This window comes from Durio zibethinus, chromosome 26 (genome assembly GCF_047325235.1).
Source record: "Durio zibethinus cultivar Kanyao isolate XHJ-2024 chromosome 26, ASM4732523v1, whole genome shotgun sequence".
Taxonomy (NCBI): Eukaryota; Viridiplantae; Streptophyta; class Magnoliopsida; order Malvales; family Malvaceae; genus Durio; species Durio zibethinus.
Window position 1 is genome coordinate 8864432 of NC_143187.1, and position 19595 is coordinate 8884026.

A 19595-nucleotide genomic window follows, 5' to 3' on the forward strand; every position below is an offset into this window, starting at 1 on the left:
CTTGCTTTTTTTCCATTTGACGTGTTTCGCTTTATAGCATCAATGTAACATGTAGAATCTAAGACAAAATTAACGATTCATACGACCGCTATACTTTTATTTCCAAAAAAATGTCCATTAATATTTCATTGTGAATTTGTGATTCAATAGAAAAAAATTTAAATTATTTATAGGATAAATGAACACAAAAGAAAAATAGAACAAAAGCCTTCTAAATTCTAATTGAAACAGTAATTTTAGCTTGAATTTGTTAAGATAATCATCATCATGCTCACCACTTTCCTTCCCTGAAAGCCCTGTCCGGTAATTTCACACACACCCCTTTCTCCGAGTCATTCGTTTGAAGATCGAGGTCAATTCCGTCTTTTCAACCAACAAAATTTGGCATACTGAACTGTTGACTGTGGTTACGGAATGATTTCGAGAGAGTGGCTTGCAGTGTTGGTAATGTCCTCTTCCTCTTTCCTTCACTCTCGGCAGTTAAGCTGCTCCAATCTCTCCACCAACTCTTTTTCACCTCTTTCGCAAAACCAAACTAAAATACTTGAAATATAATAATTTATTCATTCATTTCATTTTTAAATTCATTCAAAGTTGTAGTAATATATATATATATATATATATATATATATATATCTACGCTGCTTCTGTTTGTGCATAAATCTTCTTTTCTTTTTTTCTTTCTCTTGAAATATTTGAGAGAAATATCGAAAATGCCTCTGGTTAGAGCTCAGGTGAGGAATGAGCACGGGCTTGGTCAACCGGAGCTTTACAAGAAAGTTAATAGAGAAGATCCTAAAGCTGTTCTCGACGGCGTCGCCGTTGCCGGTCTCGTTGGGATCTTGCGCCAATTGGGCGATCTTGCTGAGTACGTATACTCTTTTGTTCGGTTTATCGGCTTTACAATCTCAATTTTTTTCTCTGTTTAGTTGCATACTAAGTATTCAAACATTTAGTACAAATTGAAAGCCAAAAGAGTTTGATTAATACTTCTTTAATAATTATTTGCTTTTAAAATTTCGATGCTGTGACTTTGATAATTAATTGGTGTGGTTTGGTTGCTATTCTGTAGGTTTGCAGCTGAGGTTTTTCACGGATTACAAGAGCAAGTAATGAGCACAGCTTCTAGAAGTCATAAATTGATGATTCGTGTGCAACGTATTGAAGCTGCGCTTCCGCCAATTGAAAAGTCTGTTCTTGCCCAAACAAGTCATATACACTTTGCTTACACAGCTGGTATGGCCTCTGTATACTTCTTTTGCTCGAAAAGCCTCTGATTTTCCTGGTAGATAATGGTTCTTTTACATTGTTTTTGCCATTACAGAGATATATGAATTCTTTGCACGCTACTTTATCTTGTTTTTTTTAGTCATTATGTATTTGAGTACCAGCAAGACATAGACCGTAAGTTCACTGATAGACATAACATTAGAGCAAAAAGAAATCTTTTTTTTTTTTTTTTTGGTTGAAGCTTAAATAGTCAATAAGAACTTAATTTCTAGAAGAAACTCGTTTGTACTCAATCAGATGGTATCAGTTGCCAGTTTCTGCTGGCACTTGAAGCAGTTTTCATGTAAGGAGACCACTATATTGAAAGTAGATCTATGGCATTGGAAACATGTTCAATGGAAAAACACGTTTTATTCAATTAAATCATGGGAAGGTTTACATTGATTTCAGACTAATGGACCTTGAAATATTTCAAAATGTTTATTTTATCAAATTTATATATTTTTTTGTTGCATATAATATGTATATTTTTTTCTTCCAGGACATTGCATAATAATACACCTGTATGTCTAAGAATCAAGATATGAGGAAAAGATCATGTTGTTTCTTACTTAGACACAAAAAAGCTTCATGTTTGGATTTTTCTTTTGATTGCAAATTTGAAATTTTGTGTCAGCTATTGGAAACTTTTTATCTTTCTATTCAAATCTTTATGGAAATCAGTTGCCTTACAGGATCTGAATGGCACCCTCGAATTCACAATGAGAAAAATCATTTCATCTACAATGACTTGCCACGATTTATTATGGATTCCTATGAAGTTTGCCTCGAACCTCCACGTCTGCACTTGCTTGACAAGTATGGTTACTCACATCCGCTCCCTCTTTTTAGCAATGACAAGCATGCTCAAGTAATGTAATTGTGAGATATATATATATATATATATATATATGTTGTTTTGGATTCTTACTTCTTCTTTGCAATCAGATTTGATGCTGGTGGCCCAGGATCTTGTTTGAAGAGATATTCAGATCCAACATACTTTAGGAGAGCATCAGGTAGCTCCATTGAAGAACATGCTGATAAAGTCCCAAGAGATAAGAAGTCTCATAAAAGCGAGGTATCATTTACTCTATTAACCATCCGGGCTTAGAATCTTGACAATTTTGAGAAGCATTTATCTACCTTTTGAATAATTTTTCACAATGGTTTTCATTATTGACTCTCAATTCATGTTAATTAATTAATTAAATAGTTTAGTCTTTAGTCAAATGAAATTCTTCACTCCACGATTACTAGGAATGTGTTTGCCTCTAGGACTCCAATGAAATGGAGGTACTCCTTATGTAAATACAACTTTTTCTGGCTCATTTTCCAACTGAATAGTATACATGTTCTTCAATTTGGAATTATTTCTGAATTAAAATTGTCAAAAATGGACAGAAAAGAAGATCATCCCATAGGAATGGCGAACTATCACGTGGTGCATCATTATCAAACCACGGTGGCAGGTAACTCATGTGTATGTATACAAGTCAATGTGTGCTCTCTCGTTCTTACAGACGACATAACATTTTGAATTTGATCATGCAGAATGCAATTTACTTCTTCGATTGTTAATGGGCGGACTTCTCCCTCTCATACTGCATCTACAGTTGACTTGGGACGGAAATCTGATGTGGGAGAGCATTCAAATTCTTTTGATTCAAGAACTGGCTCTGGATACATCAGATGTGTTTTCAACCTAGGTTCATCCTTGCAACCTGAGGAACAGGGAACCAAGGAAGTGTCTTCCAGATTGATGCAAGAAACTGATACCCTTGGTTCTGATTTTCCTGTTGAACAAACACGGTTTATAGATGATAATGTTTCTCATAGTTCATCTGAAAAGCAGATTGCCCCAAGTTCATCTTGTGTAACTTGGGATGAAAAGGCAGAAATAGTGGAGTCCAAAGCAGGAAATTGGGATAGAGATGAAGTTCCAGAGATGAACTTTGATGTAGATGTGTTGGAAACTGGAGCTGCTAATCTTGGAAATGGTCATCAAATGGATATCCTGTTTAATGACATGAATACTTCCCAATCAAGCTCTACTGAGAACCAAAATGATGAAATTGAAAGTGAACCGGATGATTACATGGATGCACTGAACACAATAGAATCAGAATCTGAAAATGATATTGAGTGCCACACAAAACGAGAAGTGGAACAGTTTTCTGAAAATGGTGTTGAGTGCCAAACAAAATGGGAAGTGGAACAGAGTGATGGGGCTAACAACGTTAGCAATGAGAATAGAGAAGATGAAATACATGCTGTTATGTATGATAATGCAGACCATCATCCATCTATAACTGAATCCTCATCTAATATTATTTCAAACAATGGGATGTCCATGAGTTTACCTGATCCAGTCCCCTCAGAGGATTTTGTCAGTGAACAGATGCCTCAAATCTCAGGTAAATCTTCTGATCCTGACCATTCACCAAGTACTGAATTATGCATGAGTGATGAAATTCGTAATGGTTCACAAGCGGAATCTGTCATCTGTGATCCATCATCATCCTCTGGCTCCACAGTTTCCGATAAGCATGATCCAGCAAGTGATAGTGTCATAAACGGTGTCAATGACTCTCAAAACTCCCAGAATGAATTTTATGGTGTGCATTCAGTTGGTTTCTGGACAAATGGTGGCCTTTTGGGACTTCAGCCATCAAAACCTCCTGATTTTGCTGTATCAACTACAGCTCAGGGTTCTGAAGCTAAAACTAGTGAAGCATTTGGTCCTCCAAATCAAACTCTTATGCCTTTGCGTGAAGGACCGAAAGGAAATTCGGGTACAGTGGTTGAGAATGCGGAAAGTACCAAGAAGGTTCCAGGCTCATGTAGTGAGAAAACTTCCCACCCGATAGCTGATTTAGATGCCAACCTTGAAAAGCATGTTAGTTCTCATTGTAGTAATGGTCTTGATAACTTTAATGGTGTTTGCTTGAGCCTAAACACGTCATTGCCACAGGGAAACAAGTGCCCAGTCAATCCTAATGTTAAAGCTATATCTGCTGAATCTGATGAGGAGAATGATGACAACTCATCTAGCATGTTTGAACTTGGCCATAACTTACTTGTAAATGGTTTTCGCAGAAAGTTGTCAATTGGACATGCTGGTGAATCAGAACGAGCCACTTCTACTAAAACTGAGGTATTGGAGCAGAGGAATGGGCACCAGGGCATATCATATCAGAAAATTCCTTGGACAACCTTCAATGAGCGGATTGGAAATGGATCTCCTGTAAATTCACTTACTTCTTCTCCACCACTAGAACACATGAAAATATCTTTCAACCCTATAGATGGATTTGAGACTTCTAAACTCAGACTGCAATTTCCTAATGGGAATCATTATCAAGAAAGTGTCAGGGACATGTTTCCTTCGTTTCAGTTGGTCCCAGTACCTTCTATTCCAGTGCATGATGTTGCTTCGGACTCTGATGATGATACTTTCTGCAGATCATCCCCTTATATGTCTGATGATTGCCTTAGTCATCGCTCTGAGTCAAATTCTGAGCAGTGGGAATCTGGTGAAACACCTGAAAGCAAGGACCCTGAGCTGTATGATACATTAAGCAGATTGTCATCAATGGAATCTGTTTCAAGCTCTTTACAAGTTGGGGAAGTAGCCAATAGTTGCATCCATGTTAATGGGGGAAATAAAACTATAGATCCTGGGACCGGTGCAGAGCCATCTCTATCTGTGTCGCTTGATCTCCCAAGTTTTGATGCCATTAACCCTGTTCTACATGATGAAACCAAAAGCAATTTTGATCAAAAGAATCAAGTAGAATTGCAAAATACAATGGAGCTCACACCATTGCCACCTCCTCCTCCTGCACAATGGCAGGTTTCAAAACCCTGCTTCGCTGAGGCAGAAGATAGACAACATGCTTTATCAGAGTCACTCAGACATGAGCTTGATCTGAAACTTCTGGGATCTATTGTCTCTCAGAAGCCTAATCCACCCTCAGTAAATCAACAACAAATAAATGATGAGGCAATTGCATTAAAACCAGAGAAGAAGGTACTTTAACAGTGTTGTCATCTTTTTCTTTGTTTTAAAATAAAATTTCACATTGAAAAATGTTGTGATGTGGAACTGCTTATAAATCACCAAAATTTTATGCATGCAGCTGGTGAACCAAGAGAAGTTGAATGGGCAGAAAGAGGAAAACCAGCTCAGTGGTGGCAGGGGGATGGAAGAAAAGGAAGATTTCTTGTATCAGATCAGAACTAAAGTGAGTAGTCATTTCTTTCTTGATATGTTGCTATCCATCATCCAAATGAATAATGGGTCCTTAATTTGGATGTACCCTTACAGATGATAATTTCGCTGCTTGAAGAAATAATTTCTTTGATCAAATCCTGGAAAACAAAAGCAGAAAATAGTTATGTAAATATAGCTAAAATATCATTAATCATTTCATGGTTTATTTGTTAATATTTTCACATTTAAAAACACTGATTTCATCTGCCATAAGGATTTGTTTTTGAGATATAAGAGTTTCCCACTTCTCATCTTCTCTCTTTCTCCTACACAAGGAGAAAGGAAAAAGAAATGCCTTTGATATAGGAACAAGCTCGAGTCCATGGGTATAGTTTGAGCACGTTTTATGTTCCTCTTTGATTATGAATATTTTGATACTTCTATGATATCTTCGTGTGGTAGAAATTGAATGTTGTTTCATTGCTTTTAATCATGAGTCACCCAATTTAAATGTGTGGTCTCATGTATCCCTTTAGAATGGACTGGCTATCGTGATAAAATGATGGACTATAATTCATTTGCTTGCTTTTTATTCTTTGTCATTTCAGTCTTTCAGCCTAAGACCCACAGTCACTGCAAAACCAACTGCTACTACTGGTCCCACTACGAGTGTCAAAATTACTGCAATTTTACAGAAAGCACATGCAATTCGCCAGGTTTCCAATTGTACTCTTCACCTTTTGGCTCTTCGGTCTTTTTTTCGTTTGTTCTCTTATGAATCACACCATCAAATTAATAATTATGAAACTTGTTCAGGCTGTTGGGAGTGACGATGATGACAACTGGAGCGACACTTAATTATTTTTGAATACGGGTGCTGAAGATAATTGGAAGTTCTCCCAGTCTTAAGTTTTCACATTTGGGTGAGGCTGTTTGACATGTTTATAATCCTTGTTTCTTCTTGTAATTAGGTAGTGGGGCTCATCTTGTATCCTGTAGCGATTATTTGCATTCATTTCTTGAATAGTTAATGTTTCGAACAGGTATTTAGGTGTCGTGATGTAAGTTACAACATCGAGGCAATGAATGATTCATGCATAATGCATGAGAAGACGGTAGTCTCACGAGTTCTGTTTTTCATTTTCGAGTTTATTTCAAGCGGGACGCTACCTGTGCCCGCAATTTTCTGTTGTTTCTTTTTTTTTTTTTATTCTTTTTTCTTGGAATTGTTATTTCCTTAAGAACAAATCTATAACGAATCATAGGATTTGGTACAGAGTGTAGGATGCAAGGTTATTGCTACCGAAACTTAACATTTACATTACATAAACTAGTGATTGATAATTAAAACAGAGGAAAAACTTTAGTTTCGGAAATTACAATGCAACTTGATATAGATGAATTATTCAGTGCCTGTCAATGATATGTGTAAGGAAGCATCTCATTTTGCGCGTTGAATAGAACGAAAGGGTGGAGTCTCCGGTCGTCTTTATAACAAGGATCCTGCCAGTTTATACAGCGAATAAATAATGATTGCAATTGCCTGTCTGTCTTTGCTTAAAGTGTCATCTTAAGGCAATTTTCAACGGCAGCAAACACAGAGCAGCGCCCGCGTAATTACTTGTACGATCAGCCACTAGCTTGGGTTTGAATCACTGCTTTGTTTTCGTTCCGTGTGTTTTGCATTGAAGTTTTCAATTTAGTTGTGAGATTGAAGTCATCTTTTTTAATCTAAAATCTCTTGCTTTTTTAATCTTAAAAAAAAGCCTTCAAACTAAACCAATCAAGTGGATTAAGAATCTTTCAACAAAAAGTAAAATGATTGGAATATTGGGTTTTCCTGCTTTTTTTTTTTTTTTGGTTTAATTTGCTTTTTCCACAAAGAATCAAGGGATAAGAACCCAACACCAAGTAAATCAATAAAGCAAAACTAGAATAAGAATTGACAAAATTGATGCCAGCCTACTTATGCTAAACCCTAGATTGGCTTTAGCCAGAACATCTTTCAAAACTGCAACCCACAAATTCTCGGGTGAATTAAGAAACCGTATTTATTTGCAAGTTGCATGTAGCAGCTGCTGCTTCATAGCAAATTACACGAGTCAAAAGGCTCTAGATAAACATTTAAAAAAAAAAAACTGTACGTAGAATTCAAAGATAAAATTGACATACACACCCAAATTCAAAACACACGAGACTTACAAATTCGCAAAGACAGGGTTTGTACTTTCTTAGATCCAGAAACGTTACCTAATTAATTGTTTTGGATTGTTTTTTCTGCGAATTTATAGAAAGGGCGTGATCAGATCATAAATTTAATTATGGGAACAAATAATTTTTTTTATAAAATAATTTGATGAGCTTTTTACATTTAGTTTAATTGATTCATATAATTAATTTTAACAATAATATTTAATAAATTTAAAATCTCAGCATTTACTATCATTTTTCTTATTTTTGAACTATAGCCTATTTTATATATATATATATATATATAAACCTATTAAAATTTAGTTCTCATTAACAAATGGCAACCTAATTTATTATTTTGACTAAAATACTAAAAAAACCCTTTAACTATTTAACTTTTTTTTAATTAAGTTCATATATTTTTATTATATTTAAATAAATCTTTATAATTTGATTTTTATCCAAATAAATTTTTATTTCAAATAAAAGAATGATTTATGTTAATTATTTATTTACATACAAATTAAAAGTTTAAAGTTTATTTGAATATAAATTAAAAATTAAGAGTTTATTTAACTGTAAATTCAAAGTTAAAAGATGTATTTAAATACAACAATATTATAATAGTTTATCTAAATAAATTATAAAATTTAAGAACTTGTTATTATTTTAATATTATTTATTTTTCATTTTAATAGTCAAATATGGATAGCCCGAGCCACACGCCACAACACCAACTCAGACTATAGAAGCCAGCTGCAAATTTGAGAGAAGAAAAAACTTAAAGAACAAAGGGACTTCATTAGTTAATAATTAAAAAAAAAAAGAATATGGATAAAATTGTATCCTAGTTAATTTATATCCAAATTTTGTAAGAACTAATAATAGCTATATCAATAACTTTAATGTCATGAAAAATTAAAAATTAAATCTATTGATTTAAAATATAACACAGTAACATAATACGAATACGATGAAAAAATAAATATAAAAGTGATATAATTTAAAATTTAAGTAATAATTATATATGAATTTAATAAAATAAAAAAAATATATATCAATACAAATTATAATACATATTTTTCATATAAAACATAATATAAATATATAAATTTTTATGTTTTATACTACTAGAATATACAAATAATTAAATCTATCAAAAATACATATCAAAATCCATGATGACACAATTACTAATATAAAAGAATGAATAAAGATTATTATTTTGATTATCAATTGTGAATTTCTGATCATAATATTAAAAAACATTTTAAATCAAGAGCCTTTTTCACGGAGACCTGGAAGGCAAGGGTCTTTGGACTCATCTCTCCTTGCCAAACCGGAAAACTAGTACAACATTCTACCGTAATGGTTCTCCTCTTAAATAAGGGAGGCAAGAATCAAATTCGGACCATGCACAAATACAGTGACTTTCAAGTTCGCCCTTGCCACTGGATCATGCCCTGGGTGGGTTATCCAATCCCATCTACCAATTGTATAATGGAAATGAAAGCAAGTTAAATTCTTTCCTTAGTCTTCTAGTGAATAGTGGCACCAAGTACCCAATTGAAATATGAGGCTAAACCCTTTTTTCTTCGAGCCTTTGCCATGCGGGCAAAGCTGAGATATGGGTTCCACCAGGCTTTGGCTTGGCCAGATACTGCTCCCACGTTTAAGAAATGTACTGTAATTCTCTCACAACAAAAGATTGAAAATACATGCATCTATATCAGGCTTTACATTATCTTACTGAACAACTTTGTTTTATTATATTTAATTCTACAGTTTTGCATTTGCCTTAACAAAGCTCCCAAACTACCTAGCATCGATTGGCAAAGGAAAAAAAAAGTGACTAAATAAAGCAATTAAAAAATGGAGAGAGACTTCTCAATTAATTTATTTTATTAAAGCAACTTGATAGAATCAAGAACCACAACAACAAGCTTCATGCTACTAAATCTTTAATTTCATCTCCATCGTAGCTACAACAAAAATATCTTAAGAAACTTGATTAGGGCACTCTTTCTTGGGATTAACCCAAACCAAACATCTTTTTTTTTTTTTTTCAAAGAATAAATGTGATGAAATAAAGAGTTTACAGCACATAAATTTTAACTTGGTGTAAGAAAAACAAATGAAATTGGGATAAGGACCATAAGGCATATTATTTTTTGTTTTCATCAAATTTTCTACTTGAACAGACTAAAACTTGGTGTACCCTAACTTGTCTTATAGAAAGGGTGCAACTCCATGAATTTTTTTTATAAAAATCTTATCCCTAAAATTTTCCTTGCCATCAGAAGGAAAGAATTCAATCACTAGGAAATGATAAATTGTTTGCATCAAAAAGAAAAAAAAAAGTAAAACATAAGAACCCACAAGTTGTTCCTAGTAATTTCTTTTTGGGTTGTTTTTGCAAAGAAATTTTATCATTAATATAAAAAAATAAAAAAACAAAAGAAAAAAAAGGCAATGAGCTCATGACTTAATAGATGGGTGCTGCCATAAAGATATCTTTTTTACTTTAATCTTTATGAATGCTTTAATTTTTTTATGTGAAAAGGGTGTTCCAAATCCAAAGCATCGAAAAGAAAAAGTGCTTCTTTTTTCCAACTAAAAGAAACGAAAATGCTTCTTTGTCTACATTATATAATTGGAAAAGGTGAGGCAATTGAGGCAACTTTTGCATTAATTAATTTTAAAGAGAATCCTTTATTAAAGAAAAGGACTAGACTAAGCCCATATCAAACTACTTTCCCTTACAAAATATTTGCAATTGATGAAAAGGAATTGCAACAACTTTTTCATCAAATCCATTGAAACCTAAAAAAGATAGCATAGCATGCATGAAAGCAAAAAGGAATTGCAATTCCATATATAATTATTAATTAATTTGTATCCAACTTTAAGGATTGATATGAAAAATTTTTATGTTATGAAATTATGACCCATTCTTTTGTCTTTTTATAATTTTTTTTTTTAATGTCAAGTGATGATGCATAGAAGCAAGTTAGCTTATTGGTGGAATCTAATTGGACATGAGATTAATTAATTTAAAGCATCTAAAAGTAACTTTCACTTTTTTTTTTAATGATCACAATATAAAGTGTTTTTTATTTACAGTTGTGATATTAATTAATAAAATGTTGAACTTTTAGTTTTTTATCATATTTATTATTTAATAATTTTAAAATATATAAAAGTTAATATAAATTTTTTTGAAAGGGGAAAAATTTTTAATTACCATTAATTTGAACCCAAATTTTAGCACAATTGCAGCCCTATAGTATCGCTCATAGTAAAAAAAAAAAAAAAGGAAAAAGAAAATTCTTGAAGAGAACCAAGTTCTTATTCTTTTTTTTTTTTTTTTAAATCAACATAGTTTTTCTCTTTATCAAAGTGATCCATCATTTCATGCATCAATTTCATGCAACTAGTATGGGAATTCCATTTTTTTTTCTCTCTTTCTTTAGCTATTGTCTCTTTTTCTTTGGATTTATATAATCTTAGAAAAGAGATAATGAAAAGAAAACAATAAAAAAGAATTATAGATTTTCAAACCCAAAGCAGGAAGTTTTTACCTTTATATAAATATATATATCTCTTTTTTTGTTTACCCTTTAAATAGTAATAGAATATTATAGAAAAAACCCCGTTTCCATTAAGAACCAAAACTTTATCTCTCAAAATTCTCGATCACCTTGACACTTTGTGCGCAAACCTACCTAGATTGGGACCCACTTTTGGACTTTTTTATATCTTGAATATTGGTGACGTGGAGTAATGATGTGGACAAAAAGCTCATTATTAGCTTTTCCACGCCACCCACCTGGTTCTGGGCGTTGGCGGCTACTCCCTTCTCATGCCCTTCTTTTCTCTTTCAGTTCATAGCACTTTTTTCTTTTCATTTTCCTTTTCCCCAAATATATATATATATAACCACTCTCAAACACCCTTTCGCCCTAAACCAAAGAAACTCTCTTATCTGATCTATCGTCTCCCGTCTCTGATTCTGTCTCTGTCACTGTCTTTTGTCTGATCTCTCTCACGATCTAATTAATGGCCATGGCTAACCAAGAAGGGCAAGGGATCAAGCTATTTGGAACAATAATTACGTTGCATGGAAGACAGCAAGTAAAAGAAGAACAAAACAAAACTGATCATCAAACAGCGGATAAGAGACCAGACAAGATCATACCTTGCCCTAGATGCAAGAGCATGGAGACCAAATTTTGTTACTTCAATAACTACAACGTTAACCAGCCTAGACATTTCTGTAAAGGTTGCCAGAGGTATTGGACGGCAGGTGGAGCCCTTCGGAACGTTCCGGTGGGTGCTGGTCGCCGGAAAGCCAAGCCACCGGGTAGTGGTCTTGGTGGTTTCCCCGAAGGGTGTTTGTATGATGGGTCTAGTGGGGTGCACCAGTTTGAGTTGGAGGGGATTGCGTTGGATGAGTGGCATGTAGCGGCCGCTAATGGTGGTTTCCGGCAAGTTTTCCCAATGAAGCGGAGGCGGATAAGCTGTTCAGGTGGTCAACCTTATTGATCCTCAATAATCGTATTTCTTATCTTGTCATTTTTTTTCCTTTGGATTGCGAAAGTTTCAACAAAGATTAAAAAATTTGAATGGATTAATATTGACTAATGCAAATACAGGCTGGTCTTTGATTAATTAGTCTTCTAATGTTACTATTAATTATTATATGGTGGGAATTTAAAAATGCGTGAAAAAAATTAATTTGGATTAAATTAGATGTAGATTAGGGGTCAGTGTTTCAAAATTGTTTAGTCGAATCTTGTATTGAAATTCTAATTAATTAGCTGATCATGGGGGTTCATGTGGTATGTCAGTAGGCCAAAATCAACCTACCGATAAGGAGTCCATGATACAGTTTACCTAATCAAAATTTGAGATCACCGGCAACGTTGATCAAGTGATATGGATCGATGCGGAATCATCATCATCATCATCAGTATCATCTTTGATTATGCGTGTGCTATAAATTGGATGGCAAATATTCATCGGACGAAGGGTTGATGCATGGTTCGCGTAGGTAAATGGAATGAAACTGCTACGATTTTATGTATAACGTCGAGACTTTGGAGCAAAACCCTGGAAGAATTCTAATCGCATTAGTTCATATTCATCGAGAATGTGAATATTTTGAACTCTGGAGAGTCCTGTGATGTCAATGGGTCTTCAATCAAGGAGAGTCTTGTGATGTGAATATACTATTACTCATTGTAAAAAAAAAACAGTTGTATATAATTCATCTAGTAAATTCAATATTTTGAGTAGAAAAAAAAGTATAAGAAGAAATCTTCCTTTTCTTTTGTTTGACTGCTGCTTGATGAAGTTTGGGGTATGGACCTTAACCTTGACATATAATAGGTTCATTTTTTAAAAAATTTGATTTTAAGTTGGATTTTTTCACAAATTAAATTTGAAAATTTTTTTTTCCATTTGAGATGAAAAGAAGGATTGTTCATTTCTTGAAGAATCAATGCTTATTCTTGATATTATTCAGTGTTGGAAATGAACAACTTGGCTTGAGTTTTGTCAACTGTAAGTCGATGTCATATACAGTAGTATTCAGCGGCATAGCTTAACTCATCTTCTTTTTTTTCGCCCAAGAAAAGGATCATGAGCCTCTAGTCCCAAAAAGACACCAGCACTCCAAAAAGTATCACTATCTCAACTGACTTGATTGGCGACAACTCTTATTTGATCCCTCTTTTGTACCTATATATAAATTTGTAATTACTAAAAAGATTGAACCCAAAATGAAGCCTGTTGCTTTCATATTCATCCCAATTATCTAGTTTGAACTGCTGGTTATAATGTTGGCAAGCTGAATATAACTGTTTAACAATATTGAAGTTTGGTGTTCCTTCTTTGTTTTCTGTCTTCCCTTTTGCCTCAGGGATGAAAACAGAAAAAACAGATGCCTTCGTACTGAATGTTGAAACTGGTAAGGGCATCTTTAAGTTTAAAGTAGTGCAGTGAATGAGTATATAACTTCCGAAAGAACAAGAATAATATTCCATGGGAAGGCTTCCTACACAGTCCTTTACTCTTCTTCAAATCTGTTTTGTCAAATAAATTTCATTTTGAAAATGACATTTTGTGACAAGATTCCTGCCAAGTGCATGGATGAAATCCTAAATTCTTTGTAAGTGGTTATCGAGTATCTGTAATTTTTTTTTTTTTGGCCAATCGAGTATCTGTATTTAAATACAATGAATGAACACTAAAAAGTGTGAGAATTGTAGATTCAAGTGATCAATGATGCTATGTAAACAACAACAACACAAAACAGCGTATGTAGAAAATGACTGGGTACTACAATAAATAGAGGTCGAGATTTCAGTTGAGGAGATATAATTCCCTAAAGCACAAGAGGCAAACATATAGGAAATAAATTGAATGTGGAATGTAAGAATGTAGTGCTGTTTCCCTCTATCAAAATCCCCACAAGATTTTCATGTTTTAGATAAAGCTGGCGAAGAACATATGAACCACGACAAAGAAGTATATACAATTCATGCTAATGTGTCATCTCAAGGGAACAAATTAGAATGGTTTCACAGCTCAGTAACTAATGATACAGTTAAATGCTACTGTAAACCAATATCTAAACTAATGAAAGCTCGCCCATTTTGTGCCATAAAGTTGCAAAACAAACTTATCAGCAATGTTTTCTATCTACTTTGTTCTACTATCAGCCTGTCGGGGTTGAAAGTAAAAAAGAAAAGAAAGAAAGAAAGAAAGGAACAGATGTTCAGTGGTGGCATCTAGAGTTCTAGACTAGTCCCGTCCTTGGCCTGAATTTGGTTGGTCATCCTCATTTTTAGGCTGGACCCCCCTGATGTCCTGTGTTTGCTTGGTTGCCATCTTTTGCAGGCTGACCCCCTTGTGCTGATGTGCTTGCTTGGTTGCTTTGAGATCTGATAAAACGAATGAACAGATATAAATTAGACTAAATACAAAAATTCCTCATGAGTCATACCTCATTGTAGTGGAAACAGAGTGATAATACATACAAATTCATGTTTAAGTCATAGACCTCTCAGATAAAAACATTAAAGCAATCCCTTATTGCAGGGAATTTTTTATACTTGGCCACATGTCCAACTACATTCAATAATCTATTGTCTTAGCTAAGATATACATATTTGGTTTGATGATGCAGATGCGGTAACATTTGAGTTGGGTTGGGCTGCAAATGAAACCAAACACGTTGTGCATCCCAGAATTAGGTTGCTTACTGACAGTATTAGTCCGGTTATTGAAGGGAAAGGCCTACTTGATATGGGGGTGGTTGGGGTATGTCGTTGGAATGGGTGCATATTCTCAGAAAAGAAACGTACTAAAGAATTCCCACTAAGAATGGAATCCAATGCTGAAAAATTGAAAATCAATAATCCTAGTTGACCCGTTGACTAGAGTAGATTAAAGAAGTTGACGTTTTGTTTGAGCATTCAAAAATTTTCAGGACCAGCATAGGCAATTTTATTGTTACCTAAAACTGAAACTGTGTGCTATTTAAAGCAACAGTAAGACTCTGATCAAAGCAGAACATGTAATGCAAAATAATTGAAAAGAATCTTAACAGTGCACCCTTTGGAACAAAAATTCCAGGAAGAAAGTCGATAGAAACTTCCAAGATTCTAACCGATTAGAAATAACAAAGAAAGAGAGAGACAAGTCAAAAGTCACCATAAGAGATGCAAGAAGAAACCATTAATTGGAATCTATAAATACTTAAAGAAGAAGCAATCAATAAGAAGGATCAAAAACAAAAATATTTTGACAAAAAGCCCAAAGAAAGAAAAGCAAAAGTTACTAATAGAGAGACTAACAAGAAGTCAATAAAACATAAGAAAAAGAAAGCAACATACCCACTTCCAGGATAGAACCAACTCCCATTTTGCCATTCAAGATGAAGCCTAACTTTATAGAAAGCACAATGCTCTTCATTCCCATTACAATCCAACTTCACATAGTAGTTAGGATCAACTTTTCTTGTAACAGTTCCCACCCGCCAAGCGAAGTTGACATAGGCGTCAACCCTGTCAGACACGACGAAGTTGGTGTAAGAAATTTCTGGGGGCAAAGGCCTGACTTCATCCGAGTCAACAGCTTCAGTAAGGTACCTTGTTCCGTCGTCGGTGAAACGTGTATCGTAACGTACCAAGTACTTGTTCCTTCCTATTGCAGCCAGAAGAGTTGCATTGTAGTAAGTGCCTGAGAACCCTTCTTCCTTCTTGCATATCTCCACAGGTTCTTTGTGTTTAAAACTCATTGTTTTGGAGCCTTGAAGGAAGAGAAAAAGGGATGGCGGCGGTGGAGGAGGTTTCAAGAGGGGTTAAGGGGTGGTGTTAAAGAATGATTCTTGAAATGGGAAGAGAGTCAAGAAGGGACGGACAATTCAGATTTTGAAAGCTTTGTATAGCGACGTTTTTATATGAAAAACAAACGGTCTAAAGGCGTTTAACACTTCTTAAGGACTCGTTAATATCAGCCGTTAGATTGATTCTTTTATGATTCCACACAGCTTGCCACCGGTCCCCTAAAATTCATACTGTATACTACTTCTATGTTAATTTCCATATCCAAAGTTTCAACATTTAATTTAGGAAGATAAAAAATAAAATTTTTTTCAATTTTTAGAAGGAAATAGATTCTGAAATTTATTATATATACAATAACTTAGTATCAATTTTCCTTTTGTTACGGTATACTTTGAAGAATGGAAGAATACAAAACCTTTCTTTCATGTGTACTAGTAACTTTCCAGGAAAAAAAAAATCTTGATTACCATATTCTCTTTTATAATAACTCATCTTTCTTTGCTGGTTGGATAACCATGTTTACATCACACAAATTAAAATAATTTATTCTTCAGTAAATTGAACAGAAAGTAGAATAAAGATAATCATGATCTCAATGTACAGTGAGCAGAGGAAAATTACAAACTTTCAATAAAATTTCTGTCAAATTTAGGATTTATGTAGCTTATCTTTTCTTTTCTTTTTTCTTAAATTTCTACTCTATCCTTAAATCCCTTAAATCTTATCTATCTAATTTAGGACACTACCCGCTTAAGTTTTTTCCAAATTATAATCTTTAAAATTTTATTTAACATGCATATCATTTGATCTAATACTCAATTGACATTTATGCAGCTGATCTATTTATTAGTAATCCGATAACAAATTTAAATATCGCTACAATGGACGATGTTATATACATATAAGAAGTATGCATACCTGTGTACACGTAACTGTTTTGTCATGGTATTTTTGAAAAATAAAACAATATGATGGCTTTTTAGTCAGGTTTGAAAAACAAAGTCAGTTATGGGTATATTTGTATGTTTTCTTTTGTGTATATAACATTTCCCTACTAAAATTTTATAATTTCAAATCATACATATAGAGATATTTCAGGAATTGAAAGTTAAATTACAAACCGGATAAATGTTGCTCTAAATAATTTTTAAGTTCCAGATTATCCAATTTCATGTATCCAATGAAAAAGGCTACACAAGAGATTAATTTTACCATATGTAATTGTTAGGGGCATTTGATGTTTAAAAATGTATAGTAATTTTTTTTCCTTTCAAAAAGTTCAGCAGATAATCAAAGGTATCTTTGTTATTTATACCAATCTAAGTTGACATGGTTAGCACCATCTTAGCTCGACCTTATCCTAATTGTATTCTTATGATCCTTTTTAGCTTACCTATAAATATGAAGACTGAGGCATTATGAAAGCAGGTTCATCTCATTCACTTCTCTTTCTCTTTCCTACCTCTTGCTTACCTAATTTTTACTGACTTATGTGTTGGAGTGCAAACACAGGGAACATGCCATGCCTTTATCTCTAAATGTCATTCTTTTTTATATTTATAAGAATACCCTTAGGTCGGAGGTCGACACTAGGGCTGTAAACGAGCCGAGCCGAGCCGAGTAGTGAGAAGCTCGAGCTCGAGCTCGACTCACAACTCCGGGCTCGATACTCGGCTCGAGCTCGATCGAGTTTTATTTTTCAAGCTCGAGCTCGATTCGTGATCGAATTCGAGCTACTCGAGCTCGCTCGATTAAGCTCGATTAATATGTAAAAATAAGCTCGATTCGTATACTCGACAAGAGTTCGATTATTCATGCTCGAACTCGAACTCGAACTCGGATTCGAAATATTTTATTAATTAAAAAAAATAAAAATATATTTAAATATAAAAGCTCGATTAGGCTCGCGAGCTACTCGAGTCAGATATAAGAATACTCGAATTCGGCTCGATCGGTAAGTCGAGCTACTCGAGCTCGAGCTCGACTCGACAATAATCGAACCGAATTCGAGTTTTTTTCGAATCGAACCCGAGTAGCTTGCGAGTACTAATGTATCATTTACACCCCTAGTCGACACCAACATTTGGCGTGCCAGGTAAGAGATCCCATATTAGTTGAGCACAAAATAATACCATAAAAAAAAACCCCTAAAGGAATGAGAGGCACTCGTTTCGGTTGAAACAAAAACTCACCTTAGCCAGTATTTTGTTTGCCTAGCTCAATCACAATTGGGACTGACTATAAAACAATTTCAAGCTCTGACAGAACAAATACAAGTTATCAAGCAGATGCTCCAAACTATAACCCCACCACATGTTTCAAAAGTGACGAACTTAATCACACCTAACTGAAAAGCCTATGTCAGACAACCAAACTATGAAGAGGCAGAGGCCTCCTCAGTTGTTAGAGAAGAAAAACACACAAACCTAACTCATCACTGCTTTAGCCATAATTTCACACATGCCACAACCCAAAAATCTAAACAAACAAATCGTGCATTTCAACTGAATAAAGATTTGAAAGCTCAGATGCAAGCCATGAAAGAGGTGCTAAAAATGAAGGCAGTGGCATTTGAGAATAAGCTCAAGTTCCTAGAGACTTCACTCTTTACTGAAGAAATTAACAGAGCCATGCCTCTTAAAGGATTTAAAATGCCAACCTTGGAGACATACGATGGTACTTCTGACCCTCTGATTATTTAAAACTTTATAGAACTAACATGATAATGTAGGAGGCAGACAAGGCTCTAATGTACAAAGGTCTAGCCATTCTATTAAAAAGCATAACTTGGTATTGGCATAGCAGCCTAAAGCTAAAGTCAATCATTATATTCAAAGAGCTCAGCTACTCATTCCTATCTAGATTAGTGAGTAGTAAAAAAGCAAAGAAAATGACCTTAAGCTTGATATCAATTCACGAAGGGTGGAATGAAACTTTGAAAAGCTATGTCACGTATTTTAACACAAAAGCTTTACAGGTTAAAGAATTGAAACAGACGGTCGCTATTATTGCACTGACAAGTAGACTCAATGATAAGGATTGTAGACACCCACTTGTGTTCAGGCCTAAATAGGCCCATTGACATCTAGGCCCAACTGGGCCCGCTTGTGTCCTGGCCCAAGTAGATCCATTAACGTCAAGGCCCAACTAGGCTCATTTGTGTTTGAGCCCATTGACGTTCGGGCTTGATTAGGCCCATTGATGTTCGGGCCCGATTAAATCCATTGGCATTTAGGCCCAATTAAACCCATCTTTGCCCAGGTTCAATTAGATGGTTTTTTAAGTTGACTATATTATATCATATTATTATTATTATTTATTATTATTATTATTATTTTATTTTTATTTTTCATTTTTTTTATTTTTTTTCCTTTACTGCTTTCCTTTTATGTTTCAATCCACACGTGCGCAAAAGAGTGAATTATGATCAGAATCTCTTGGTGAAATTCAATCAATGATTGCTAAAATTTTGGACCTAAAATCTCGTATGGACAAAATGCAATCCTACAATTCAAGCCTAGGATTCATTCTGTCTATTTTCTAAAATCATTCTTAAGGCTGCCTAT

At 34.2% G+C, this 19595-nt stretch overlaps 3 protein-coding genes across 9 annotated transcripts; 2 read left to right on the forward strand and 1 right to left on the reverse strand.

Moving 5' to 3' along the window:
* Window positions 1-197: 197 nt before the first annotated feature.
* Window positions 198-6677, forward strand: LOC111274973 (protein SCAR3-like). Of its 5 annotated transcripts, none has more exons than XM_089755278.1 (10): window positions 198-444; window positions 735-868; window positions 1073-1236; window positions 1965-2088; window positions 2218-2350; window positions 2674-2741; window positions 2824-5302; window positions 5412-5516; window positions 6094-6201; window positions 6302-6677. In XM_089755278.1, the coding sequence occupies exons 1-10, from the start codon at window positions 415-417 to the stop codon at window positions 6341-6343; spliced, it is 3387 nt and encodes a 1128-aa protein (XP_089611404.1). In that variant the 5' UTR covers window positions 198-414; the 3' UTR covers window positions 6344-6677. The 5 variants fall into 5 exon arrangements, 3 of the variants coding, with proteins under 3 accessions (XP_089611404.1, XP_089611405.1, XP_022715765.2); XM_089755279.1 differs by having other exon boundaries at window positions 400-444; window positions 6094-6211; window positions 6302-6629; XR_016334113.1 differs by lacking the exon at window positions 198-444 and having other exon boundaries at window positions 654-868; window positions 6094-6211; window positions 6302-6408; window positions 6529-6677.
* Window positions 6678-11530: 4853 nt separating this feature from the next.
* LOC111318699 (dof zinc finger protein DOF1.5-like) lies at window positions 11531-13012 on the forward strand. 3 transcript variants are annotated; one of them, XM_022921574.2, is made up of 2 exons: window positions 11536-12203; window positions 12529-13012. In XM_022921574.2, exons 1-2 carry the CDS (start codon window positions 11735-11737, stop codon window positions 12573-12575), a joined length of 516 nt encoding a protein of 171 aa, XP_022777309.2. In that variant the 5' UTR covers window positions 11536-11734; the 3' UTR covers window positions 12576-13012. The 3 variants fall into 3 exon arrangements, with proteins under 3 accessions (XP_089611944.1, XP_022777309.2, XP_022777308.2); XM_022921573.2 differs by having other exon boundaries at window positions 11537-12203; window positions 12526-13012; XM_089755818.1 differs by lacking the exon at window positions 12529-13012 and having other exon boundaries at window positions 11531-12346.
* A 1145-nt stretch (window positions 13013-14157) lies between these two features.
* Window positions 14158-16310, reverse strand: LOC111318700 (protein AGENET DOMAIN (AGD)-CONTAINING P1-like). The gene is made up of 2 exons (XM_022921575.2): window positions 15577-16310; window positions 14158-14622 (listed from the first exon to the last, which is right to left on the reverse strand). The coding sequence occupies exons 1-2, from the start codon at window positions 15978-15980 to the stop codon at window positions 14526-14528; spliced, it is 501 nt and encodes a 166-aa protein (XP_022777310.1). The 5' UTR covers window positions 15981-16310; the 3' UTR covers window positions 14158-14525.
* Between the last annotated feature and the right edge of the window lie 3285 nt (window positions 16311-19595).